Below are 25,799 nucleotides of genomic sequence, written 5' to 3'. Positions count from 1 at the left end.
GCAAAAAGTGCTAATTTTCCCCCTGTGGGTGCTACCAAAAATAAGTGCTCGGTATAGGCAGAGGGAAGTCATTGGGATTGCTTTCTGTAGGTTTGGGCTTTATCCCCTCAGGATTTGGAGGTGGAAGCGCCCCATTGATTTGACCCGAATGAATCTTGCGCCTGGTATCTGGAACCCTGGATTTGCCCCTTTGAGCTCTGACAGGAAAGGACCAATTTTTTGCAGGCCAGTGTCTACTGAATCTTGGTGGCTGCACTTGTAAGAAGTCTTTAATAGTTTGCATAGACTTAGCTTTGTCTTCCATTTTATTTAGAACCTCTTCTACCTTAATACCAGAGAATCATGCTGTAAAGTTGCATCTAGCAATTTAGCTTTAATATGATCAGGCAAATTTTGTTCCTTTAACCAGGCATGCCTCCTAATCACAGATCCAGTAACTGCGGCCCTGCAAGAGGCCTCTTAAGGAATCAAAACCACATTGCAAAGTATGCTTTCCAACTTGTTCAGCTGCATGCAATAATTCCTGCAATTCTTTGTTTTCTACACATTCTGAAATAATTTTTTGTTTCAGTAATCCCATAACATGTTGTTGGTAGGTACTTAATCATATGAAATTGACAGTTTAAGGCCCTGACTGCCAAGGTTGCAGATGTATAAACCTTTTTTAGCCATCTGTCTAGTGCCCTCGAATCTGTCAGAGGGGGTAGGATTTTTTGCTGTTGAGGCCTTAACTCCCTTCGGACCCTGTGAAATAGTTTCAGGATCAGCAGCAGGGTTTCTAAATAAAAATTTATGTGAATCAGGTACCCTGTAATATCTGTCAGGCTTGCTGAGAGCCTGAGGTAGAGAATCAGGGGTCAAGCTTGACTCCTTAAACACATCATCCACAATGTCTAGAACAGGGTGGATGGCTAAAGGCTTGTGCTGAGGGAGAAGGAGGAAAACTCTGTGCCGCTTTTTTGATTCTGAGAAATCTTGACTCTCCCAGTAAAAATGCTCCCTCATAAGTATGCAAGGTTTCACCAAATTAATAATCCTCAGGAGGAGATGCAGATGGAATAGACTCCTCAGCATCAGACTCCTCATAGGGAGGGTAAAGACAATTCTTGATCATTAGAGGAATCAGAAGAAATACAAACCTGATCTGAAGATTCATAATCAGTGTCTTGCCTAGGCCTCTTATCGGGTGGGGGATGGGTACCCCTGATCAAGGTAATAAGGTCTTCAGCCATTTTGATCATCTGTTTTTTAGGCATAGAGGCATGTGGACGTGGCTCATGCAGTTTTTTAGTTTTAGAAGTTGCTTTTGTCTTTGGTTTTGCAGCTGTCTGTCTGATATACAAATGCTGAGGTCTGAATACACCCTCAAAACCCGGTGCCTGCTCAGTGGCTCCGGACCCATCCGAGGGAGATGCATCCGTTGGTCCAATACCTCTAGTATCTTGCGGCATGCCGGACTCCACATGGGTGTCAGAGGCATGCAACTCTAAGGTAGCTGGTATCAGGGGCTGCGGAAGCACACAAGTAACGGTGAACCGGCGACTGGCTTAGGAGAAGCTTTGTTGCCTGTTTTGAATCTCGACTGCCTTTCTCTGTCCTTTTCTTTGTGTTTTTTATGTACTCCGGTAGTTGGATTGTTACCAGAAGACATTTCTGGGTAGTTAAATCTGTTTCCAAAATACTTCGATGCAAAAACATACCGACGCTTAATAGTGCGTTGGTTAAATCTAGCACAAAACCGACAGCTAGGCACATTGTGATCAGGGCCTAGCCAAGGAATACTGTATAAATGGAAATCCTTATGAGGTATTTGCTTCCCACAAGTAATACAATTAACTTTCTAACATCGGTAAAAAGCAAAAAAAAAAGTTTCCCCAATGGAGTACTTAGCATTAGTTAAGACTTCGGTTCTGAAACTCAAACACGAATTAAGTAGTCTGCCGACCAGCACTTGCGAAAATTCTTCTGATTTGGGCACCGCGTGGCAAGAAAGACTAAAGAAAATGGCGTCAGCTGCATGTTTTATACCCCTGATGACCCGACATCATGGAAGAGGAGACAGCAACCGACGCAGGACCCAAGACCCGAATTCAGGCCAACTGAGGGCAACCTGCCAGATTAACCAAATGTAATAACCAACAGTAAAACACAAAGAACATCTTGTGTGATGGCCATCCATGCAGGTGAGCAGTCAGACAGGTTCTTCAGGGCTTCTTCACCTGCTTGTCAAAGAAAAACAATTATCCATTATTTTGTAGACCACCTTGACCTCTGAGTCGGCATCATATGAAAGGGCCACCACTGCCAAAAAATTGTTTTGTACCTACCATAAATGTAGATGTTCAAATGTACACCCTGCTGCAGTCATCACACTTGGGTTATCCTGTCGTCAGGCGGTCCCTCAGTCAGCCGGAATTCCAAAGTCTTGGTACGGCGTCGGTTGCTGTTGCTTCTTCCCTGACGTCAGTGCGCCAGGGGTATATGTAATGCATCAGACACCATTTTCTTCAGTTTCTTGGCCCAGATGTCAGGTGCCCCCAAAAAGGTGGTCAGTAATTAGTACCAAATTAAGTAATTTTTGCACAAACACAAAATCCCTCCAGCTATAAGCAAATACATCAGGAAGGTATTGTAGAGATTTAGCCAATTAGATCAGAGGGAGGGAGGGTAACCTGGACTGCGGCAGGGTGTACACTAACATCTACATTTATGGTAGGTACAAAACTGTACTATGTTCGTCGCGTTACCCTGCTGCAGTCATCACACTTGGGTAGAATCCAAAAGCTAAAGATGGGTGGAGGAGTTATAGAGGGTTAGAGGAGGCTAGAAGGCCCTGCAGAACTGCAGTGGCAAAGCCAGCTCTAGTCTTAGAGTAAAGTGGTAAGTGATGGTGTTTGGTAAAGGTGTGTACTGAACTCCAAGTTGCAGCTTCCAGAATCTCCTTGGTTGGAACCCCCCGAGGAAGGCTGTAGATGTAGCTGTTGCCCTGGTAGAGTGGGGCCTAATGGTAGCGGGAACTGGTTTTCCATGATGGGTATAGCAAAAACGAATGCAATGTACTATCCATTTGGAAATGGTTTGTTTTGATACAGCCTTCCCTTGTGAAGCTGTAGCATAGGATACAAAGAGCTGGTCAGATTTTCTGAAAGCCTTAGTTTTATCCAAGTAGTAACAAAGTTGTCTGTGAATGTCCAAGGAATGCAGGAGTCGTTCTCCTTTGTTCTGTGGATTTGGGAAGAAGGTGGGTAAGGGGATGGTTTGATTTAAAGCCACACTGGAAACCACCTTAGGCATGAAGGAAGGATTAGTTCGTAGAGAAACTGTCTTGATGGAAAATGAGGAAAGGTTCCACTGCCATTAGTGCCTGCAGCTCAGACTTCTAGCTGAAGTTATTGCTAGCAGCAGGGAAGTCTTCCATGATAGAAACTGTAGATCTGCAGAGAAAGCTGGTTCAAAGGGAGGTAGCGTACGTTTTTCCAGAACAAAACTGAGGTCCCATGTTGGTGTAGGTGCTCTCCTGGGAGGCCTAATGTTTTTTGCCCCTCTGAGGAACTGCTTTAGAAGTGGATGCGACAAGGGTGGATCCATGCAGTAGTGGGCTGAAATAGCTGATGCATGGATTTTAATGGAAGAAAAAAAAAAGTCCTTTGTGCAACATCTCAGTTAAGTACTGTAGAATCTGAAGCATGTGAGGCTGAAGTGTGTTTTGGCCTTTAGCTTGGTTCCAGGCGCAAAACCTTTTCCATTTATCAGAGTAGGCCTTCCTGGTGCTGGGCTACCTAGCTTCCAGAATAACATCCATAACTGCTTGGGAAAGAGGAGCTGGCTGGATGCTTAGGTGATTTTCCATGCAGCCAGATTTGAGGTTTTGAGCTGGCTGTGAAGAATCCGATTGTTTTGCTGTGTGAGCAAATGGGCAATTTGTGGTAAAATCCAAGGTGAGTCCTGGGCCATATTCCTCAATAGTGGGTACCAGTGCTGGCGTGGCCAGTCTGGGGCTATGAAAATCAGTCGTGGTCTCTCCTTTCTGACTTTCAGAAGCACCTTTGTGAGGAGAGGCAATGGAGGGAAGGCATAAACTGTCAATTTTTTCCAAATGAAAGAGTGCGTCCACTTTCCAAGCTTGTTGGTGAAGCGTCCTTGTACAAAATTTTGTTAGTCGATAGTTTTGAGGACTGGCGAACAGGTCTATGTCTGGAAGGCCCCATGTTTGAGTTATCATTGCAAATACTTGTGGATCCAGTTTCCACTCGTGGGGATCCATGATGTTTCTGCTGAGGTCGTCTGCCAATGTCTTCTTTTGTCCTGGCAGGAATTGAGCTTGTAACTGAACTTGACAAGTCAGAGCTGTGTTCCATAAGGTCATTGCTTGCCTGCATAGAGGGTAGGAGTGTGTACACCCTTGTTTGTTTATGTACCACATTACTGTGGTGTTGTCCGTCCTTATTGTAAGTTGTCCTGGATGTAATAGATTCTTGAAGGCTGTCAGAGCATTCTGTACAGCCAGCATCTCTTTTTGATTGATGTGCAGATTCCTTTGATCTGCAGTCCATACGCCTTTAACGCACTGTGCTGCCATGTGTGCCCCCCAGGCGTAGTCCGATGCATCTGTTGTCACAGTTTGCCTGGCTGGGGGGGGGGGGGGGGGGGCAAGGTGAAAGGCTGACCCTTGTTGAGGTGACATGCCTGTGACCACCATAGAAACTCCTGTTGTAGGCAGGGAATGAGAGATACCATTGTGTCCAAGCTGTGGCTGTGTTGAGACCATACGCTTTTTAGGTACCACTGTAATTTCCTCATATGCAGCTTTGCAAATGGTATTAGTAGTATGCAAGCTGCCATGAAGCCCAAGGCCTGCAGAATTTTTCTTGCAGGTAGCTGGGTCTTTGTTGCCATTGTTTTGAAATATTGAGTCAGTTGTAGTTGTTTGTCTGGCGTCAGATAAGCATTCTGGGCCGTTGTATTCAAGCTGGCACACAGGAATGTCATATTTTGGGAAGGTACTAGCTTTGATTTCTTTTCGTTTACTGTGTACCCCAGGCAACTTAGAAGATGCTTTACAAAAGCCAGATGTTGTAAGAGGATGTCCTTGCTTTCTGCTTGGATGAGGCAGTCTTCCAGGTATGGGTATATTTGAACTCCTCTGTCTGCAGTATGCAATTACTGGCGCCAGGCATTTTGTGAAGACCCTGGGCGCAGTAGATAAGCCAAAGGGCAGTGCAGAGAATTGGTAATGGGTTGAACCGGCAATGAAACAGAGGTATCTTCTGCAACTTTGTCTGATGGGGACATGCAGGTATGCCTCCTTGAGGTCCAATGTTACTAGCCATGCTTTCTTGCCCAACATGGGAAGAAGCTGCTGTAGTGTTAGCATCTTGAATTTGGGTACTTGTAAGAAGGTGTTTAGAATTGAAAGGTCCAGAATTGGTCTCCAGGCATTGTCCTTTCTGGGAACTAGAAAGAGTCTTGAGTAAAATCCTTGGCCTTGCTCTGGAGTAGGTACCAGCTGAATGGCTCTCATGTCCATGAGAGCTGCAATTAGTTTTTGTGCCTCTGCCCATTGATTTTGTGGCAGGTTTGGCATTCCTCTTCATTGGCAAGGTGTGAAAATGGAATCTGTATCCTCGTGAAATTATGTCTAGGACCCATTTGTCCTTTGTGACAATGTGCCAGTTGTCTGAAAAAAGTGCGAGTTTTCCTCCCAAGGGGGCTGCCAAGAGAGCGTTGCTTGGCCAGATGAGGTGCAAGTCATTGAGTTTTGCTTTCTGGTAGTTTGGGATCTGTCTTCTCCTCCCTTCTGTGTTGCAGTGCCCTATTGTCGAGGTTTGTACTGGGCTTGTGGTTGTCCTCTGCCTCTTGTTCGTCTGTATTTGCCCCTCTGTGGTCTGTCAGTAGTTGGAAAGGACCAATTTTTTGTTGGCCAATTTCTGCTGAAGCGAGGGCATGTACCTGTAGAAAATCTTTGACTGTCTGCATAGATTTTGCCTTATCGTCCATTTTCTTTAAGACTTCTTCTGCTTTAATTCCAAAAAGAACATCCTGCTGTAAGGGAGCATCTAGAAACTTTGCTTTAACATGATCAGGCAGAGTTTGTTCCTTTAACCAAGCATGCCTACATATAACAGACCCAGTGTCAGCTGCTCTGCAGGAAGCCTCCAAAGAATCAAACCCACATTGTAAGGTATGTTTGCCCACCTGTTCAGTTGCATGCAACAGATCCTGCATTTCTTTCAATTCAGACTGTTGAGGGAGTGTGCTCATTTTTTATTTTAACTGAGACATTAGAAATTGCTGATATTTTAGCATGTGAAATTGGCAATTTAGTGCCCTCATAGCTACAGTGGCTGAGGTGTAAACCTTTTTCCCCCCACCTGTCTAGTGCTCTGGAGTCCCTTTCAGAGGGTACAGGATTTTTTGCCATAGAAGCCTTAGCCCCTTTGGGACCCTGGGAGATAGTCTCTGGATCAGCAACAGGGCTTTTATAAAGGAATTTGTGGGAATCAGGCACTCTAGTATCTGTCAAGTTGGGTTGGAGCAGGAGGCAGAGAATCTGGGTTCAAACTGGATTCTAAGTAAACATCATCCACAATGTCTAAAACTGTGGGGATGGCAAGTGGTCTGTGCTGGAGGAGTAAAAGAAACTCTGAGCCTTTTCTTTGAGTCAGAGTAGTCCTGACCTTCCCAGTGAAAATGTTCCCTCATAGTGTGTAAAGTTTCACCAAAGGAGTAGTCTTCAGGAGGAGAAGCTGAGGGAATAGAATCCTCAGCATCAGAATCTTCGTAAGGGGAGGAGGAGTAATCTTGGTCCTCAGAGGAGCCTGAGGAAATATACACTTGTTCGAAGGAGGCATAATCTTCCTCTTGTCTAGGCCTTTTGTCGGGTGGGGGTTGGGAACCCCTGATTAAAGAGATCAAATCTTCAGCCATTTTGAGCATCTGTTTCTTAGGCATGGGGCCTTGAACTGTAGACTGAAGTGCAGTCTTTTTAGGTTTAATAGGAGTCTTCGTTTTTATGGTGAGCGTTGGTCTGAAGACGCCTTCAGAAACCGAAGGTGTTTCTGCAGCACCGACATCTGTATCAGCAGTGTCGTCAGTAGGGGCTAAACAAAATGGCTGCGTCGGCCTAGTACTTTCTGCCAAAAGCTCCGAAGCGGTCTCTGGTTCCAGATCTGCGGTAGTCAGGGGCTGCTTCAGAGCCTCACTGAAGACCAGTGAACCGGAGACCTGACCAGCCGAGGCCTCGGAGTCTGGCTTGGGTCTAGGCAGTCTGTCCTTATCCCTGCGTTTTTTGTGCACGCCGGTAGTAGTTTGCTCCGACGGCTTAGTGTAGTTAAATTGTCTGCCCAAGTAGTGTCGTGCGAAATCAAAGAGTCTTTTTATAGTACGCTTATTAAACCTAACACAAAAACAACAACCAGTGACGTCGTGGTCTGGGCCTAGGCAAGGTATGCAGTACGAATGAAAATCCTTATGAGGTATTTGCTTCCCACAAGAAATACAACTGTTAACTTTTTCTGACATCGGTCTGAGGCAAGAAAAGTTTCCCCAACGGGGTACTTAGCTTTATTAAAGACTTCGGTCTGAAATTAGAGTTCGAAAATCTCAGGAGTCTGCCGACCGGCACTTGCGAACTGCTTCTGCCTAGGGCACTGCACTGCAAGAAAGACTGAAGAAAATGGCGTCGGATGCAGTATATATACCCCTGGCGCACTGACGTCACGGAAGAAGAGACAGCAACCGACGCCGGACCAAGACTTTGGAATTCCGGCAGACTGCGGGACCACCTGACGACATAACCCAAGTGTGATGACTGCGGCAGGGTAACACGATGACAATCTGCTCCTTTCAGAAAAGGAGTCAAAGGGGTGATGCTGGGTTTCCTTAAACAGTGATTTGGACTCCTTTTGGTTATTTTATGTTCATTGCGGGATGTCAAACTTGAGTCCCATGGCAGACAGCAACTTTTCATCCTGCTTGCACTTCTGCATTTTAATGCAAGGACTAAATAGGGTGCATCCATCATATGAAGCATTAGTAAAAGACCACTTTATTCTTATTCATGAAGTCACAAAGCCAACCATGATGCTGCACCATAATGCCTGCATCTGCTGTTCATGCTACTCCATCAGCTGCATTATACATTAGCCACATAGAGAGGGTGGTAATGCTGAACACAGTGCTAAAGGTAAACTTCAGTTGCTTCCCAGAGTCTAGAGTGGGGTGACTTTCTTCAAGAGGCTAGCACTTGCTCCACTAGACATCTCAAAGTGGTTCATGTGAATAGCACAGCTCAAGGCCTACAGGGCAAAGGTACTAGAAGCATACACCTACTTCCCTATTCTGTCCTAAGCCCTGTTCTCATTGTCGGGCTGATGGACAGAGGCTGCATCATCCATACGCTCTCTCTCTGTTACTGCTGTAACAATAAGTGTCCAAAAGAACCATGGACCAAAACTATCTGTCCCTGTGAGGTGCAAGTATGTCAGGCTTTCGTGAATTGACCCAGAGGAATCAGCTCTTACAATAACCCCCAGGTGGCTAAGTCAATTCTGTAGGAGGCACCTCCCAAGAATGAGTGGCCTCAAGGAGGACCGCCTTATTCTAACAGGGTGGGCCTGATGACCAATTTCCCCTCCATGTCACTTAAGTTTGCTTCTTCTGGAGAAGAGACTGTAGGGAACTTTCACAATCATAAGAGTCCATGTCCCACTTGCACATCCTCTTTCTTGGTACGTCGGAATGGGTGAATAAAAGTCTTCAAAGGACTCTAACCTCCTCTGGGAAGGTTCCCTGACAACCCTTCACTTGGTTCCAATTCTGACAAACATGAAGGGGGCTGGGGCAAAGAACAGCAAGTGCCCTGGGATAGAACCAATGCTGAAAGTTTGAAATGGAATTCTCGTAGGAAAAGCTATAATCCTATCCATTACCTCAAAAGTGCATCCCAGATTAGCCAGATATGAGGAAACCCTGTCAGCTGCCTGCTCTATTCTCCCAGAAGAGACAAGCATCAACAAAGGCATCCTCAGCACAAAAAAAAAAAAAAAAAAATACAGGGCAGCAACTATGGGAAAAGTGGTGAAACCTCAAGTCTGTTGATGCTGTAAAGGGAGCCAGACAAGAGGAATCAAAGGATGGTGCCAAAAGCCTGCCATCAAGGAGTCAGCTTTGCAACCCTCCCAACTCCAAAGATCTCTTGATCAAGTGCATCAGATCTGATAATCTAGGAGTCAATATAGAAGATCTATGTAGTCCTGATGGAACAGACTTCCTGGGAAAGCACTGGCTCTGAAGCGATTATAACTGATGGTGGGCCTAGGAACGGTCTAAGACTGGATACAAAGGGCCTGCTTGATCCAATCTCAAGAGTAAGGGCGAACATGCATCTCAAGCTCTGTCTTTAATAAGGCCCTTAACACACAATCTAAATTTATTTTTGAAGAGCTCCTGAAAGCATGTACCAAAGATGATGGCACAGGCCATGATGAGACACATGAGAGTTCCTCTTCAGATGAAGGCTCAGTCTTTTAGGGAGCTGTCCAACTATCCGCTCCGAAGTGGACAGATATAAGAAAAAGATCTGTCGGCATCAAAGCTGGTGCCAATGAAATAGTCTTGTGATCAGACAATGCAGCCACAATCTTATTTTCTCTTTCTTGAATCCTTTGCCATTTCTCCTTAGGCTTCTCACTCTCTCTTGGGTTTCAAGCCTCAGGATCAGGTGGTAGCAAACCTTTGATAGTTAACTTGTTCCTGCAGTTTGATAAAGATTGAGGATCAAGGCTTTAATGGACTGAACACAGTCTGTAGACAAGTGATTCACACCCCCCCTAAAAAAGCACAGCATGTACTGATGCTTGTCTTGGGGGGGGGGGGGGGTTGTGGTGTTTACAATTAGAATAGAGTCATTTTCCTTTTCCACAACTGCAGAATAAATGTACAGTCATGGAAAATGTGTGTGAAGTACATTAAGCAGACTTCATAAAAAGAAAACTATCAATACTATCACAGCCTAGAGAAAGGATTATAAAAAGATTATGCTACTATTAATTCTTACCACCCCCCAAACAATTAAGGGTTGGCAGGCCACAGGCCTAAACTGAAACTAGAAAAATAACTAGTGAAGTTTAAAACATTATATCAAGCAGTTCAGGAGTGGTGGAAATTAAGGTGAAAAAATAAAATATCCTAAAAAAATATTAGAGGTGGCACACTGTAGAACTAGTCTGCTTTTCGAAGTCCAAATAGCAATAAGTCAGACTGCAGAGATATGTTCTGAATATCATCCACTGCCAAAACTGTAGGAAACTAAAGAGGTCTGGGCTCAGGAAGACCAAAATGACTGCTTCATCCTTTTCTTGGACTGTGGATATTCCTCTGCTTCCCAGTTGAGGGGCTCTCATTTTTTGAAAAGTGCCTCCAAAAGATAAAAAGATCCTCAAGGTGGTATATCTACAGCAAGATGGTCTGTCTCAGTTGGCATATGAACTTGTGGAAATATGATCAACACATGCCAATTGGTCTTAATCTCAGTTATATTAATCTGACAAGGATCCCTTTTTCTTTTAGCAGAAGAGATTCCTGGTACAAGATGTTTTTCAAGAATGAGCTGCTTGGACCTCATGAAGTCCATGAGGTTCTCTACAATCCTGAACAAGTCCTGTGGCTAGGCCTAAGTATGGTGGGTCTCTGGCCAGGGTAAGCAAATGGCAGGCTTTTTTGTCTAACAGCTGAGGTCTAAATATGGGTGTATCATCAGGTTATCTACATTTGGACCCTTGGGATCGCTCCGCACACAAAGAGGTTTCCAACCTCCTCTCAATTAGGATTCTGGCATCAAAAGCCAGAGTACACGGCCCAAGTGGACATCAACAGCAAGGGAGACTAGGCAGCCACTAAAGAGGTCTTAAAGACCTCAGCAGTGCATCTGGACATTGGAAAAGGTTGCAAAAAGCACTGCCCTCCCTTGATTATCTCAAGCCTGGAAGGCTTCTGGGGCAGAGAAAAGGTGTAATCTAGTTCTTTAGTTGATTCTACTTTTGGATGCTGCTGCTGACTATTACACTGGAGACTGAGGGAGTAGCAAATACCATAGTGGGCATTTGTTACCAATCTTTTATGTGCTGATCCATACATTTCTGAAGAGACTAGGACTTATTCATAATAGTGCAAGTGTTAGAGCACACAGGGAATGATAACACATGCTACTGGCCCAGCCAAGGTAGTGTGACAGGCCATGTGGGAGGGATTTGTTTTCCACAATAAACATACATTAGCTTTCCCTGACATTTAACAAATTTCAGAGAAGGAATACAGGAAAAAACATCCCCCAACAAGGTACTTAGCGTTAGCTGACTAGTTCTCTGGCTTTGGACTGGCAGATACACTTAGTGAAACTAGCACTTTGTACTCTGATGGTAAAAAAAGTGAAGAAATGGCACCAGCGACACTTTAAACCTCAAAATCAGAAGGGAGTGTTGCCCACACAGCCGAGGGGAAGGGAACAGGTCTATGGTATTTTGGTTGGCTTCAGGCTTCCAAAGTAAAAAAAAACAAAACAAAAAAAAAAAAACGCAATTACTGCTGATGAGTGAAGCCCCATAAAAAGTTACTCATCTAGGTGGCAAGTAACCAACAGACAGTACAACTTAATAAATTGCAATGCCAGCAATGATTTACCTTCCCTTTATCTCCAAAGGTGTGTGAATATGTGGTAAAAAATGTGCGGTTGGGGGGGGGGCACATAGGGGGGTTGTCTGTCTGAATGAAGCTGTAAGTGGTTGTTTAGCCAATAACATTCAATTACTCTTAGTGGAGAGACAGATGCAAATTAAGGTAAAGCAAGTCACTTTCACCTCAGTGAAAGAATTCTGATATTTTGTCACTTTCTGAACAGCTACCAGCAATGTTATGTCATATGACTCGTAAGTTGAAATGCAGATGGCATTAAGTTAAACTACTTAAATATGTTAAAATATTTAAATATTATGCACAAAAGTAAAGCCATAACTTAACGTCTGATTTAACTAGTTCTATAAAGAAAGGTTGTGTAAAATTTTACCACAACCATAGACATCCTTCTCTTCCATGCTGCAGTATTCATCACATATGGGTTTACTCCTCTTGCTACCCAAACGTTTGGCCAGTATACAAAAGTTTTCAATCACTGTATAGTGCATGGGACGTCTGACGTGGTTAGGGAAACGTGGGCAGTAAAAGTGATGTCTGCACGCACCAGCCTTCAGAACTGTAAGCCCCCATCAAAACCAGTCCTATTAAAGGAAATGTCAGTCCTGTGCCATCCCAAAAGGGAAACGCAGCGTAACAGGAGGATGGGAAGGAATACCGCAACATGGAAGAGAAGGACTTCTATGGTTATGGTAATATTTTAAACAACTTTTCCATGTCCTTCTATTCACATGTTGCAGTATTCATCACATATGGGTGAGTGCCAAAGCTCACTGTGAAGGGGGCGGTGGTCTAGAGGCGGTCTCCAGGAATCCATGACGGATAGTCCTGGCAAATCCCGCCATGTACCTGGAAATATGGTCTAACTTGTAATGTTTGGTGAAGGTGTGCACTGATGACCAAGTGGCTGCTTCAAGAACGGCAGAGGTATCCAACCCCCTGAAGAAGGCTCCTGAGGAGGCCATTGCCATGGTGCAGTGTGCTTTAACAGCACCCTTGCAGGATTTCCCACAGTATTTGTAGCAGAAAGTGATAGCTTTGGAAATCTCAGGTTGAAATACTTTGTTTGGTTACTGCCCTTCCTAGGGCCCTGGGGTGGAAGGAGACAAACCATTATTAGCCTGTCTGATGGACTTGGTTTTCTGCAGATAAAATCTGAGTTATTTTTGCACATTCAAAGAATGGAGTACTCTCTCACCATCTCCCTGTGGGTTTGGGAAGATAGATAGGTGTATGGCCTGATTTAGGGAAAGGTCATTCACCACCTTGGGCATGAAGGAAGGGTTAGTGCCAAGCGTAACTCTGTGCGGAAAACCAGGAAAGGTGGGATAGCCATGAAGGCTTGGAGCTTTGACACTCCGAGATTAATGCCACAAGTAGTAGAGCTTTCCATGTACAGTGTTTTAGGGAAGCTTTGTCCACTGGCTTGAATGGAGGAAGCGTAAGCTTTTCCAAAACATAGTTGAAGTCCCATGGTGGTGGAGATAGTTTCCTGGGGATTCTCAGATGAAGGGCTCTTTTAAAGAATAACTTAGTTGGTAGTCTGGAAGCTAAGGGGGATCCAGAGGAAGACGTGCTAAAATGGCACAAAAGTGGGCTTTAATAGATGAGTAGCCCAAGCCTGTCTACAGCAGTTCACACAGGTAAGACAGTACTAGAGGGGTGTCACTTGCAAGCGGTTCCAACTGTCTTTTCAAACACCATATAGAAAATTTCTTCCACTTTGATAGGTAGGATTTTAGTTTGTTTGGTTTCCTAGCCTCCTGCAGGACAGTGAGCACGTCCTCATTGCAAAGGTGTCTGAAAGGGATCAGAATCCTATCAGCCACAGTGGGAGGTTCAGCAATTGCCACTGAGTGTATTTGGGATCCCCTTGTGCTGAGTAGGTCCACTCTGAGTGGTAAACATGTGGTGACTGCCCTTGGATAACTAAGAGTAGGGGGAACCAATACTGTCTTAGCCAATAGAGAGTCACCAGCAAGATTTTTGGTCTGTCCTGCTGGATCTTCAGCAGGACCTTCTGTACAAGTGGGAAGGGGGGAAATGCATAGAAAAGCTTCCCCTTCCAAGACACAGAGACAGATGGCATCTGCTGCCATTGCCCGAGTGTGTGGTAGTCTGTTGCAGAAGAAAGGAGATTGCCTGTTGGAGGAGGCAAACAGGTCTATTTGAGGTGTACCCCACCAGTGGCCAAGGAAGACATACCTGCGAAGCAACCATTCATGGTTGGTTGTTAGGGATCTGCTCAGGGAGTCTGGCTGGGAGTTCTGTTGTGAATAAATGTAAATCACCTGCAGGGTAACTCCCTGGGAGGAGGCCAGTTCCCACACCAGGAATGCTAGTCTACAAAGCAATTAAGAGTTGCCCCCCCCCCCGTGTTTGTTGAGATACCACAGCACTGTGGTATTGTCTGTAAAGATCTGGCCACAGCCCATGCACTTTCAGGTGGCCCAAAGTTGCTCCCCAGCCCAAGTCTGAGGCATGTGTGTGCATGATCTCTCTGGGTTGAGATGGTCTGAGAAGACCTGGACTGAGGTGCACTTGCTTCAGCAACCACTGGATTTCTAGTTTGAGACAGGGTAGAAAGGGAATCCTGTATTCCAAGTGGTGGGAGTGCTGGGTCCAGACTGACCTTCGGTACCATTGCAACTTCCTCATATGGAGTCTTGCCAATGGTAACATGGGGATAGTCACTCATGAAGCCCAGGACCCTGAGGTACTGCCTTGCTGTCAATTCTGTTGCCTGGAGGACCAGAAGTAGGTATTCAGTTAAGCTTTCCACCTTGTTTTTTTTTTTTGGGGGGGGGGGTAGACTTTCATGATGTCTGTATGAATCCTGTACTCTAGAAAACACCACATTGGGAAGGTTCCAGGTGGGATTTTGGTAAGTTATGAAATTCCAGGGATTGTAGGAGGGTAATGGCAAGTAGTGTGTGTTGCAGTAGGGTCTCCTTGTAATCTGCCTGCATGAGCAGATTGTCCAGACAAGGGAATATCTGGATTACTTTTGTCCTGCAAAAAGCAATAACTGGGGCCAGACATTTGATGAATACTCAGGGTGCCGTGGAAAGCCCAAAGGGCAAGGCAGAGAACTGAAAGTGAGACGGGCCCACAGAGACCCTTGGGTATTTCCAGAAATTGGGTCTTATGGGATGCGAGGTAGGCATCCTTTACATCTAAAGTGGCCATGAACCCTTGGGGAAGGAGTGGAAAAAAAGAGTTGGTAAGGTCAAAATCCTGAAAGTAGGAACCTGAAGGAAGAGGCTGAGTAGAGAGAGGTCCAGAATTAGTCTCCAAGGACTCTCTTCTTGGCACTAGGAAAATCCTGGAGTAGAAACCTCTTCCTTTTGTGGCCAAGTGGTACTGTTTCGATGGTGCCTTTCTAGTACAGGCTGCAATAGGTGTGGCTGTTTTGGAGGTTGTGGGATACCCATTCTCTTTGGGGGCATAAGCCAGGTCATAAAATAGCTGCCTGTATTATTTAAAGGACCTATTTGTCTGAGATGATGGATGTCCACACTAAGACAGTGAGAAATGCACCGAGAGAGGGAGAGGGTTTTTTTTTTTTTTTTAAATTGACAAGTAGCCAGACACTACCTGCCATGTCTTGAAAGGGTTGCCTCTGGGTAGAAGAGGGGGAAGCCCTGGCAGGAGTGTGTTTTGCTTCCTAGTTTTTCTGGGCCTTGGCAGAACAGCTTTCTGCTAAATTGCGTTTTTGCTGGATAATTCCTATGGAATTTTGGAATTGGAGAGACCAGCAAGTGTTTTAAATCCTGCATCTCTTTTCCCTTCTGCTATACTGACTTAAATCAGACACCTGTACCAAACAGAGCTGTATTGTCCAGAAGGGCATCAACCTGCTTTGCTCTAAAATCATCTGGTAGGGCTGGAGGCATAGCCAGGAATACCTTCTCAAGGCAGATGCTAATGCTGCTGACCTGGGAGAGGCCTCAGCAGCATCATAACTGCCCATTATGGAGTGCCTGGTAACCTGGGAGGTGAGAGCAAAAAGGGAAGACAGTGAAGCTTTGGCAGCAAGATCTGGGTAATCAGACAATTCCTTCGAGACTTTCTCCAGAAGGGATAAGGCATATTTAGCCATGTGTGTCTGGTATTTAGTAGCCCTGAAGGCCAGAGTAGCAGAGGTGTACATTTTCTTACCCAGACGTTCCATGGTTTTGCTATCTTTGTCAGCAGGAGAATGGTGATGGTAGGTAATAGTTTACAGGCCTTATCCATGGAGATAGTAAATGGTGGCAGGGTCTGCTAGAGGACACAAACTTAGCAGTCTCAGGGACTTTATAAAATCTATCAGGTCTGCATGGAGTTATGAGTCAGGTCTCAAGGATGCTGAAAAGAAGGCATCCACGAAGGCAAGTAGAACTGGAGGAACAGCAGTAGGAGTTGGGGAATCCATCTGAATGAGGTCATACCTTTTTGGAACCTCTGTCATTTCAGATTATTCCCCACTTAAAATGTTCCTTTATCTTAAGTCTCCCCAAAGCTGAAATCTTCAGCTGGGGAAGTCAGGATCAATGGATTTTTCCTCTGGGGAGCCGTATCCCAAAGGAGAAGAAAGTAGAGAAGTATGAGTGATTTCTTCAAATGAAGAATCAGAAAATTCCTCCTCTTCCCTCAGAAAGGGGTCTGATGTTTGAGGCGTTTGGCTCAGTATAGGAGGAGGGATGGTTGAAGTCCCTGTAGTAGTAGGCCATGAAAGCATTAAACTGACAAAGCCAGTCATCGGCTGAGGCAAGAAAAGGTTCCCCAACGGGGTACTTAGCTTTTTGATGACTTTGAATCTGAAAACACAGGAGCTGGCCGACCGGCACTTGCGAACTGCTTCTGCTTTGGGCACCGCGCAGCAAGAAAGACTGAAGATGGCGTCGCCTGATGCTTTTATACCCCAGCCGCTCTGACGTCGGGGAAGAAGCGAACTCAGCCGACGCCGGACCCAGACTTTGGAATCCGGCCGACCGAAGGGCTGCCTGAGGCAGGACAACCCATATGTAATGACTGCAGTTGCATTCTTGAAGGACATCTGAGGGATACGACAGACCTACCGAAATAGCTGGTTCCCCCCAGGGGTGGAAATAGATGTCAGAAAAATCTCTACGGACGTACCCTCCATACGGGACTGTGTGGATTCCATGGAGGTACCCGCTGTATCCGAGGTGGAGAGCGCTTGAATCCTCAACCAGGCAAACACTGGCCACAAGCTAAGAGTCAGGCACAAGAGGCACAGCAATAGTGGTAGGCCTGTCTTGGCTTTCTCTTTCGGTGGTTCAGCACGTACATCTGTAGAACCCTCTTACCCAAGGCTAATAGTTTTAAACATTCACTTTCGAGATAAAGGTTGAGCGCGTGCAGATAGCGGAGAAAGTTTTAGGCACAAACGCCTGGCTGAGGAAAGTTTTAGGCACAAATGACTGGCAAATGGAGCAGGCCTTGTCATGTGACAGACCTAAACAAGGGACACTGATTGTGGGTGTTTTTGTGGGGTATCTGATGGCCACACTTACACATGCCCTTTCTGGATGACATAAACAAACATTAAGATAAAGAAAATGACCAAAAAGGTTCCCCAATGGGGCACTTCTGATTTCTTCGAGATCCGATGGGCGGAGAAAGCAGGAATACCAGACGTTCGACTGGCGACTGAAGGTCTGAGGGCTGGTGTGAGCAGATGTCACTTATATGACCCACATTCCTCTAGCCATGTCAAATGTTCCATGTACCATACAGTGACTGAAAACTTTTGTATACTGGCTGGACGTTTGGGTAGCAAGAGGAGTAAACCCATATGTGATGAATACTGCAACATATGAATAGAAGGACATCTACACTGTACATAATCATTCAGTGAAGCTCAGTCAGGTGATCAGCACTGCTGCTTGTACAACCTTAGTGGCCACAGCAATGGCGGCAAACACTAAAAATGGCTACAGGAAGAATGCAAAATATACACAAGTTTTTTTTAACTTCAGCTGTGTATAAAGAAAAAAAAATAATTTCCCTACAACGAAGTACAAATCCAATTTGTGTTCTGCAGGTGTTTGTTGAAAAGTAACATTGATCTGGTCAGAAATCTTACCCTTTCATCAAGGGTTGCATTCAAGTCATCTTCAAGTTCTTGCCGCTGCTTATTCCATAAATCAACAGCTGCCTCGTACTCCTCACTTAACTCTTTCAAAGTCTTCTCAGATTGGTTCACCTGGGTCGCAAATCCACGAACCTGAACACCAAATCACCATTAAATGTTCTGTCAAAAAGATATCCCTTGCCAATATGATTGACTTTCCATTCTAATAAAGCTATCTCAAACACGTAGCAACTAAAAATTAAACAAGAACAATTCCAAGAGTTGAATGGCTTTATACAGGTTACTTTTGATAAATATACAATTTCATAAAAACAAAAGTCTGGATGAGAATGTTATTGAATGTATACCCACCGAGTCTAGGGATCTGTTCATCAGTGGCAGTGACTAACATTGAGCAGCTTCCCTGCCCCCCGTAGAGGTGGTTACTGACTTGAAACTGTAGTTTTATTTTCCCTTTTGGGTCTATTCCTGCTTCTTTCCAGCCCCTGCTATCAAGCACGCTTTAGCGTGGAGTTGCCACCAGAGCAGCGCCGGTTAAACAAGGTTAAACTCTTTCTGGCTCCAGAAAGTCTGTTCTTCAATTTTTCCCTTAGAACTGCTCTGTTAGGAACCTAAACAGTTTACATCTACACTAAAACGTGCAGCACTTGTTCCAAATAGCTTTTTCTTCTCAAAAAGCTCAGCACTTGTCTTATAAGCATATCCCTTGTCTTATAAGCATTCTCTTTGCAGGTCAAGCACTCCTATATTATACAAATCTCTCACTAGCAAAACCCCCCAGGAGTGCCCACTTCCCTGCTAAGCCCACTACTTTTCTGTCTCATACCAACTCATAATTCTTTCTAGCATGTCGAAGGGTCAGATGCTGGCGTCCTCTCCTGCCCATTTGGTGAATCTGGGAATTCTGAGGCAATGTTACAATTGCCTCATGTACACGGACAACCATCTCCTCCTCCCATGTAACACTAACACTTGTGAGAGATGCAGCTATTTAGCCAGACTGGAGGCTGAGCTCTCTCAACTCAGGACTGGCAAGACCAGGCAGGAGGAGAAGGCAACTACACACACCACAATACCAGTCTCACATAACTCAACCACACCACTGAATCAAACACATAAACACACTAAGACATACTCGGAGGCTCTGAGTAAAAATTTACCTAAACAGCAGAGGCCTCCAAAGCAGACACCCAAGCAACTGCAAACTCAATGCACCACACAAAAGTACAGTTTTGTACCTACCATAAATGTAGATGTTCGAAGATCCACATTGCTGCAGTCCTTACACTTGGGTAGTCCGCTGTCCTCGGTCGGCCCGAATATCAAAGTATTAGGCTGACGTCGGTCAAGGCGCTTAAGACTGACATCAGGACGTCAGGGTACAAATGCGCATGACCGACGTCATATCCTCAGTCTTTTCTTGCCCCAGATGTCAGAAGACCCTAGAAAGAAAGGTCAAAACCAAAAGACAGCAAAAAACAACCAACCACCCTTGCACTAATCATATGTACAATATATACAATATCCACAATATCCACAACCCAAACCACACAACCGCCTCTAACTACAGAGGGGAAGGAGGGAGGGTAAATTGGACTGCAGCAATGTGGATCTTCGAACATCTACATTTATGGTAGGTACAAAACTGTACTATGTTCTTCATCTCACATTGCTGCAGTCCTTACACTTGGGTAGAATCCCAAAGCAGAGGTAAGGGAGGATGGCAAAACTATAAAGCAGTAGGAGCTGCCAAAATGCCCTGTAAAATTGCAGTGGCAAAACCAGCCCTAGATTTAGAGTAAAGTGGAAGGTGGTAATGCTTAGAGAAAGTATGCACTGAACTCCAAGTAGCTGCCTCCAAAATATCTTTAGTTGCCACCCCCCTTAAAAAAGCTGTAGAAGTGGCAGTAGCCCTAGTGGAATGAGGCCTAATCCCAGCTGGAATCTCCTTACCATGATGGGAATAACAGAAAGCAATACAAAACCCAATCCACTTAGAAATATGTTGTTTTGACACAGGCTTGCCCTGAGAACCCAAAGCAAATGAAATAAACAACTGCTGAGACTGCCTGAACCCTTTAGTTCTGCTCAAATAATATCGCAACTGCCTGTGTATATCCAAAGTGTGCAAAATCTTTTCCCCTTTATTTTGGGGGTTTGCATAAAAAGTAGGCAAATGAATAGTTTGGTTTAAAGCTACACTAGAAACCACTTTAGGCATAAAGGAAGGATTAGTACGTAAAGATACCCTATCCTTATGGAAAATTAAGAAAGGCTCAACCGCCATAAGGGCCTGTACATCAGAAACCCTTCTCGCAGAGGTAATGGCCAACAAAAAAGCAGTCTTCCATGATACATATTTCAACTCGGCAGTAGCTGCAGGCTCAAAAGGTTGTAGAGTGAGTTTCTCCAACACAAAATTGAGATCCCAAGCAGGAGTAGGAGCTCTACGTGGGGGTCTTAAATTCTTTGCCCCTCTAAGGAATTGTTTAAACAAAGGATGAGAAAACAAAGGTGGGTCACAGTCATAGTGAGCAGAAATTGCTGCAGCATGAACCTTAATAGAAGAGAAGAGCCACACTTAAATTAGGCTTAGAAACATCAAATTCCTTTGCTGTACTCCAAAATAAAAATCTCTTCCATTTATCTGCGTACACTTTCCTTGTACTAGGTCTTCTGGCCTCCAAAATAACATTCAAAACTTGCTGTGGAAGCTGAGACCCTCCAGGGTTTAAAACAGAATATGCCAGGCTGTTAGGTGAAGAGAGTGAAGTTTGACATTGAGTAAATGACTGTTCTCCTGAGACAGCAGGTGTGGAATCAAGGCAAAGGCCATGGAGGCTCCCTGCACCAGACTTCTCAGTAATGGGTACCAGTGCTGTAGAGGCCAATCTGGAGCTATTAAAATCATCTTTGGCTTGTCCTGTCTGACCTTTAGGAGTACCTTTGGGAGGAGAGGCAGAGGTGGAAAGGCATACACATGAAGATTGCTCCAATTGAATGAAAGAGCATCCACTTTCCAAGCTGTGGGATGAAACCTTTTGTGCAAAACTTTGGCAGCTGGTAGTTTAGTGGAGAAGCGAACAGATCTATGTCTGGAGTTCCCCATAACACTGTCAATTTCTGAAATACATGAGGATCCAATTTCCACTGTGGGGATCCATAATTGCCTGCTCAACACATCTGCTAAGGAGCTCTGTGCTCCCGGCAGAAACCTTGCCTGAAGATTCAGCTGTAAACTGAGAGCAGTCTCCCACAAAATCATTGCTTGTCTGCATAGAGGATAAGAATGTGTTCCCCCTTGCTTGTTGATGTACCACATGACAGTTGTGTTGTCTGTTAGAACCAACACTTGCCCTGGAAGAAGTAAATCCTTGAAAGCTATTAATGCAAATTGGACTGCTAACATCTCCTTCAAGTTGATATGTAGATGTTGAAGTCTGGCAGGTCACGTGTCTTGTACCCACTTTCCATTTAGATGAGCTCCCCAAGCTTTGTCTGAGGCATCTGTCGTTAGAATCTGACACGCCTCTGGCCGGGTCACAGAGAGTCCCTTGTTTAGGTGACATTCCTGAGCCCACCACAAAAATTCCTTTTGAATGCAAGGTATTATCTGAATGACAGTGTCCATATCTTGGCAGTGCTGTGTCCATACATTTTTGAGATACCATTGTAGCTTCCTCATATGCAGTTTGGCATTGGGAAGCACCAGAATACAAGATGCCATGAACCCCAAGGCTTGAAGGACTGTCCTTGCAGTCAGCCTGGACTGATGAGACAATTGATGGAAGTAAAGAGAAAGATTTTTTCTTTGTCCGGGGTCAAAAAGGCCATCTGGGATGCTGTATTCAGTCTCACACCCAGAAAGCACATGTCCTGAGAGGGTACTAGACTGGACTTTATTTCGTTCACAGAATACCCCAGGCATCTTAGCACTGCTATCACATATTGTAAATGATGAAGAAGTTCGTCCCTTCCTTGGGCCAGAATCAGGCAATCGTCCAAATAAGGATAGATCTGTATTCCTTTTAGCCTGAAGAAAGCTATCACTGGAGCCAGAACCTTCGTGAACACTCTGGGCAGTAGATAAGCCAAAGGGCAATGCAGAGAACTGATAATGAGAAGTCCCAGCCCGAAAACGCCGATACTTCCTGCAACTTAGCCTGATAGGAACATGAAGGTAAGCCTCCTTGAGATCCAGAGTCACCATCCAGTGATCTTTGCCCAGCAGAGGTAAAAGCTGTTGTAACGTCAACATTTTGAACTTGGGAATGTCCAGATAAATGTTGAGGATAGATAAATCCAAAATTGGTCTCCACGTGTTCCCCTTCTTTGGTACTAGGAACAGGCGAGAATAAAATCCTAGGCCCACTTCTGGCAGAGGGACCGGTTGTATGGCCCCTATTTGAAGCAGCAGAGAAATTTGTCTGTGAGCCTCTAGTCTTTGCTGAGGAGGAACGTCCGGCATGCCTTTGAAAGGAGGCAAGGTATGGAAATAAAACCTGTAACCTTGGTGTATGATATCCAATACCCATCTGTCTTGGGTAATCAGACTCCAATTTTCCTTGAAGAGTGCCAACCTTCCTCCCAAAGGTGCTGCCGGGCAAGAAGGATCTGGCAGATGAAAAGGTAGGTCATTGGGCCTGTTTACGAAAGGACTGGCCCCTGCCCTCACCCGAAGATTGTGCAGGTGAACTCCCTGTTCTAGGTCTGAAGGAGCTCTGAGCTCTGCCCCTACCACGTCTAGATCTACCCCTAGACTGAATCATAAGAAGGGTACGTCCACCCCTTAGCAGGCCAATTCCTACTAAACTTCGGAGGCTGAACTTGCAAAAAATCTTTAACAGCCTGCATAGACTTAGCCTTGTCTTCCATTTTCTTCAAGACTGACTCCACAGGTGAACCAAACAACACATCAGACTGTAAAGGAGCATCCAAAATCCTTGTCTTAACATGGTCAGAAATTCTGATCTCTCAGCCAGGCGTGCCTGCGAAGAACTGACCCAGTGGCAGCCACCCTAGACGAGGCCTGTACAGCATCAAAACCACATTGTAAAGAATGCTTACCCACCTGTTCAGAGACATGTACCAAATCTTGTAATTCTTTACACTCAATGCCTTCCGCCAGCGCATCCACCTTAGACTTCAATTGAGAAAGAAGATAGTTTTGATATTTCAACATGTGAAACTGGCAATTCAAAGCCCTCATAGCTAAGGTGGAAGAAGTATAGACTTTCTTTCCCCATCTATCCAAAGCTCTGGCCTCTTTATCTGGAGGAACCGGATTTTTTACCACAGAAGCCTTGACACCCTTAGGTCCCTGACTAACAGTTTCTGGGTCCGCCCTAGGACTCTTATAAAGATATTTATGAGCCTCAGGCACCCTGTAATACCTGTCCGGTTTAACAGGAGCAGGAGGCAAAGAATCAGGATTAAGTGAAGCCTCTGCAAACACATCTTCCACAACATCCAGAACAGGTGGTATAGCCAAAGGCCTATGCTGGGGTAAAAGCAAAAATTCCCTAAGCCTTTTCCTGGAATCAGAGAAGTCCTGACCTTCCCACTTAAAATGTTCCCTCATGGAATGAAGAGTCTCTGAAAAGAAAAATCCTCTGGAGGAGAAGCAGAAGGAGTAGAATCATCTACATCAGAATCAGAATAAGGAGAATACTCCTGCAAGTCTTCAGTCAAGACTCTGAAACATCCAAGCCTGCTCAAAACTCCCCAACTCTGGTTCCACCCTAGGCCTCTTATCAGGAGGGGGCAAAGAACCTCTAATCAAAGTAATTAAATCTTCTGCCATTTTAAGCATGTGCTTCTTGGGCACAGATCCTGATGAACTAGGAGTGACACCAACAGAAGCTAAACCTGGCCTGCCTCTGGGAGAAGCCTTAGAAACAGAAGGAGAGGGCCTAACCACCCTAGGAAGGGAGGGAAGTACAGTAACCTGAGAAGCCCCTTCAGCCTGACCTGCCTCCTGAGAGGCCACATCCTGCAATATCAAAGTCTCCCCCTGGGACTCCAGAGAAGCCTCCGTCGGAACCACCGGTTCCACTGACGCCTCTAAAGAACCGGCGTCCGGTACGGACGACTCTTCTTGCCTGGGTTTAGCTGCTTTGTCTTTGCGCTTCTTCGAAGAAGCGGGCCGGAGCATCCGCTGCATATTATAATTGCACCGCTCAAGACCAACCTGGCACAATCTAACCTTCGCTTAATAGTGCGTTTATTGAACCTAGCACAAAAGCGACACCCAACAACGTCGTGCTCAAGCCCCAAACAAGGAATACACAAAGTATGATAGTCCCTATGCGGTATCTGTTTCCCACAAGAAATACAGTTATTCACTTTTTCTGACATCCGGTAAACCACTGAGGCAAGAAAAAACTAAAATATTCCCCAACGGGGTACTCAGCCAACTTTGACTCGGTCTGAAACTCCGAATTCGAAAAATTTCAGAACGCCGAACGGCACTTACAACGCTGCTTCTGCATCGGACCATGCGGAAAAAAGACTGAGGATATGACATCGGTCATGCGCATTTGTACCCTGACGTCCTGATGTCAGTCTTAAGCTCCTTGACCGACGTCAGCCTAATACTTTGATATTCGGGCCGACCGAGGACAGCGGACTACCCAAGTGTAAGGACTGCAGCAATGTGAGATGAAGAACATCAACACAAACAACAATATCAGTGTGCAAAGCAGTCACTGCCCTTAAGGCCAAATACACCAAACATACTTGTCATAGGTGACTCCATAGTCAGACACACTGACGTCCCGCTCACCAGACTGAGTAAGGAGAAGGTCACAGTAAGCTGCCTGTCGGGCGCTAGAATCCGCCACATAACACAAGCACTCAGGTCTCTCAACAGCAGGTACAAGTACGACTCAGTCATTGTCCACGCTGGTGTCAACGACCTGAGACGTACCTCCTTGGACTACATGAAGAGACATTGAGGAGCTCTCTGATCATGTAGCCCAGGCAGGTATGACCCTGACCTTGAGCAGTATCCTACCTTCACCTAGAATGATGCTACAATACAGTGATAAGATGATCAGCTTTAATAATTGGCTTAAATTCTGGTGTCATTCAAAGGGGATCCAATGTCTGTCTGCCTGGGATGACATGCTGGACAAGCCACGCTGCTTCAAGGGACGGCTTGCACCTGTCACCCCTAGGCTTCCGGATATTGGCAAAGGCTCTTGCCACCCCCATAGTGCCTTTTTTAGGCAAGGCTCAAATTCTAAACCTACCACCATAGAACACAAAAAAGTAAAAAAAACTAAGGGTAATGCTGCTCAATGCCACAAGTCTCAATCTCAAGATGCACGCACTCGAGGCCCTTCTCAGTATGGAGAACATCGATGTCTGTGCTGTGACAGAAACCTGGTTCAAGGCTCCTGAGAGCACCCCAGCACTAGCAGGTTTCACCTCATATCATGCGTTTCGGCCCCAAAATCCGGACAACACCAAGAAAGGAGGGGGGGTGTCCATATTCATAAAGGACACCCACACCTCAAGGTTGGTGGCAAAGCACGATGCATCGGAGACCATCCAGGTGCAATTAACCATAGGCAAGACTGCTCTGCAATTTGTAGCATGTTACAGGCCACCCTCAAACTCAGGAACCTCACATAGCCTTCCTGAAAACAATGGAGGGGATAAATGTATCTCCAAACACCATCATACTAGGTGACATCAACTAACCTAATATAGACTGGGAACACTACTCAAGCCCAAACACTCTAGCCCAAAGGTTCCTGGAGTTCATAAACTCAAATGCCATGGAACAACTAGTCACCATCCCCACAAGAGGAGAAAACATACTTGATCTCATCATCACGAACATGGGATCACAATGTTCAACACCGGAAGTATACCCCTCACTAGTGAGATCAGATCATAAACTAATCTCGCTGGAGGTCCTCATCCCGCCCCCACCTGAAATAAAAAAGACCACAGTGAAAAACTTCTCAAAAGCCGACTTCACACTTCTAAAAACTAGTGT

The 25,799-nt window shown here is 45.2% G+C and overlaps 1 protein-coding gene across 1 annotated transcript in view; it reads right to left on the bottom strand.

Moving 5' to 3' along the window:
- Positions 1-25,799, bottom strand: part of NUMA1 (nuclear mitotic apparatus protein 1) — a 3,180,433-nt gene that overhangs the window by 1,751,899 nt on the left and 1,402,735 nt on the right. The window contains exon 11 of the mRNA XM_044072777.1: positions 17,783-17,923. Within this exon, the coding sequence (XP_043928712.1) occupies positions 17,783-17,923 (141 nt within the window). The remainder of the gene's footprint in view (positions 1-17,782; positions 17,924-25,799) is intronic.

The sequence above is a fragment of the Protopterus annectens genome, chromosome 5.part1 (assembly GCF_019279795.1).
Source record: "Protopterus annectens isolate FY-2018-M chromosome 5.part1, PAN1.0, whole genome shotgun sequence".
NCBI lineage: Eukaryota > Metazoa > Chordata > Ceratodontiformes > Protopteridae > Protopterus > Protopterus annectens.
Note: the sequence above shows the minus strand (reverse complement) of the source record. Positions and strands in the feature narration are given on the sequence as shown.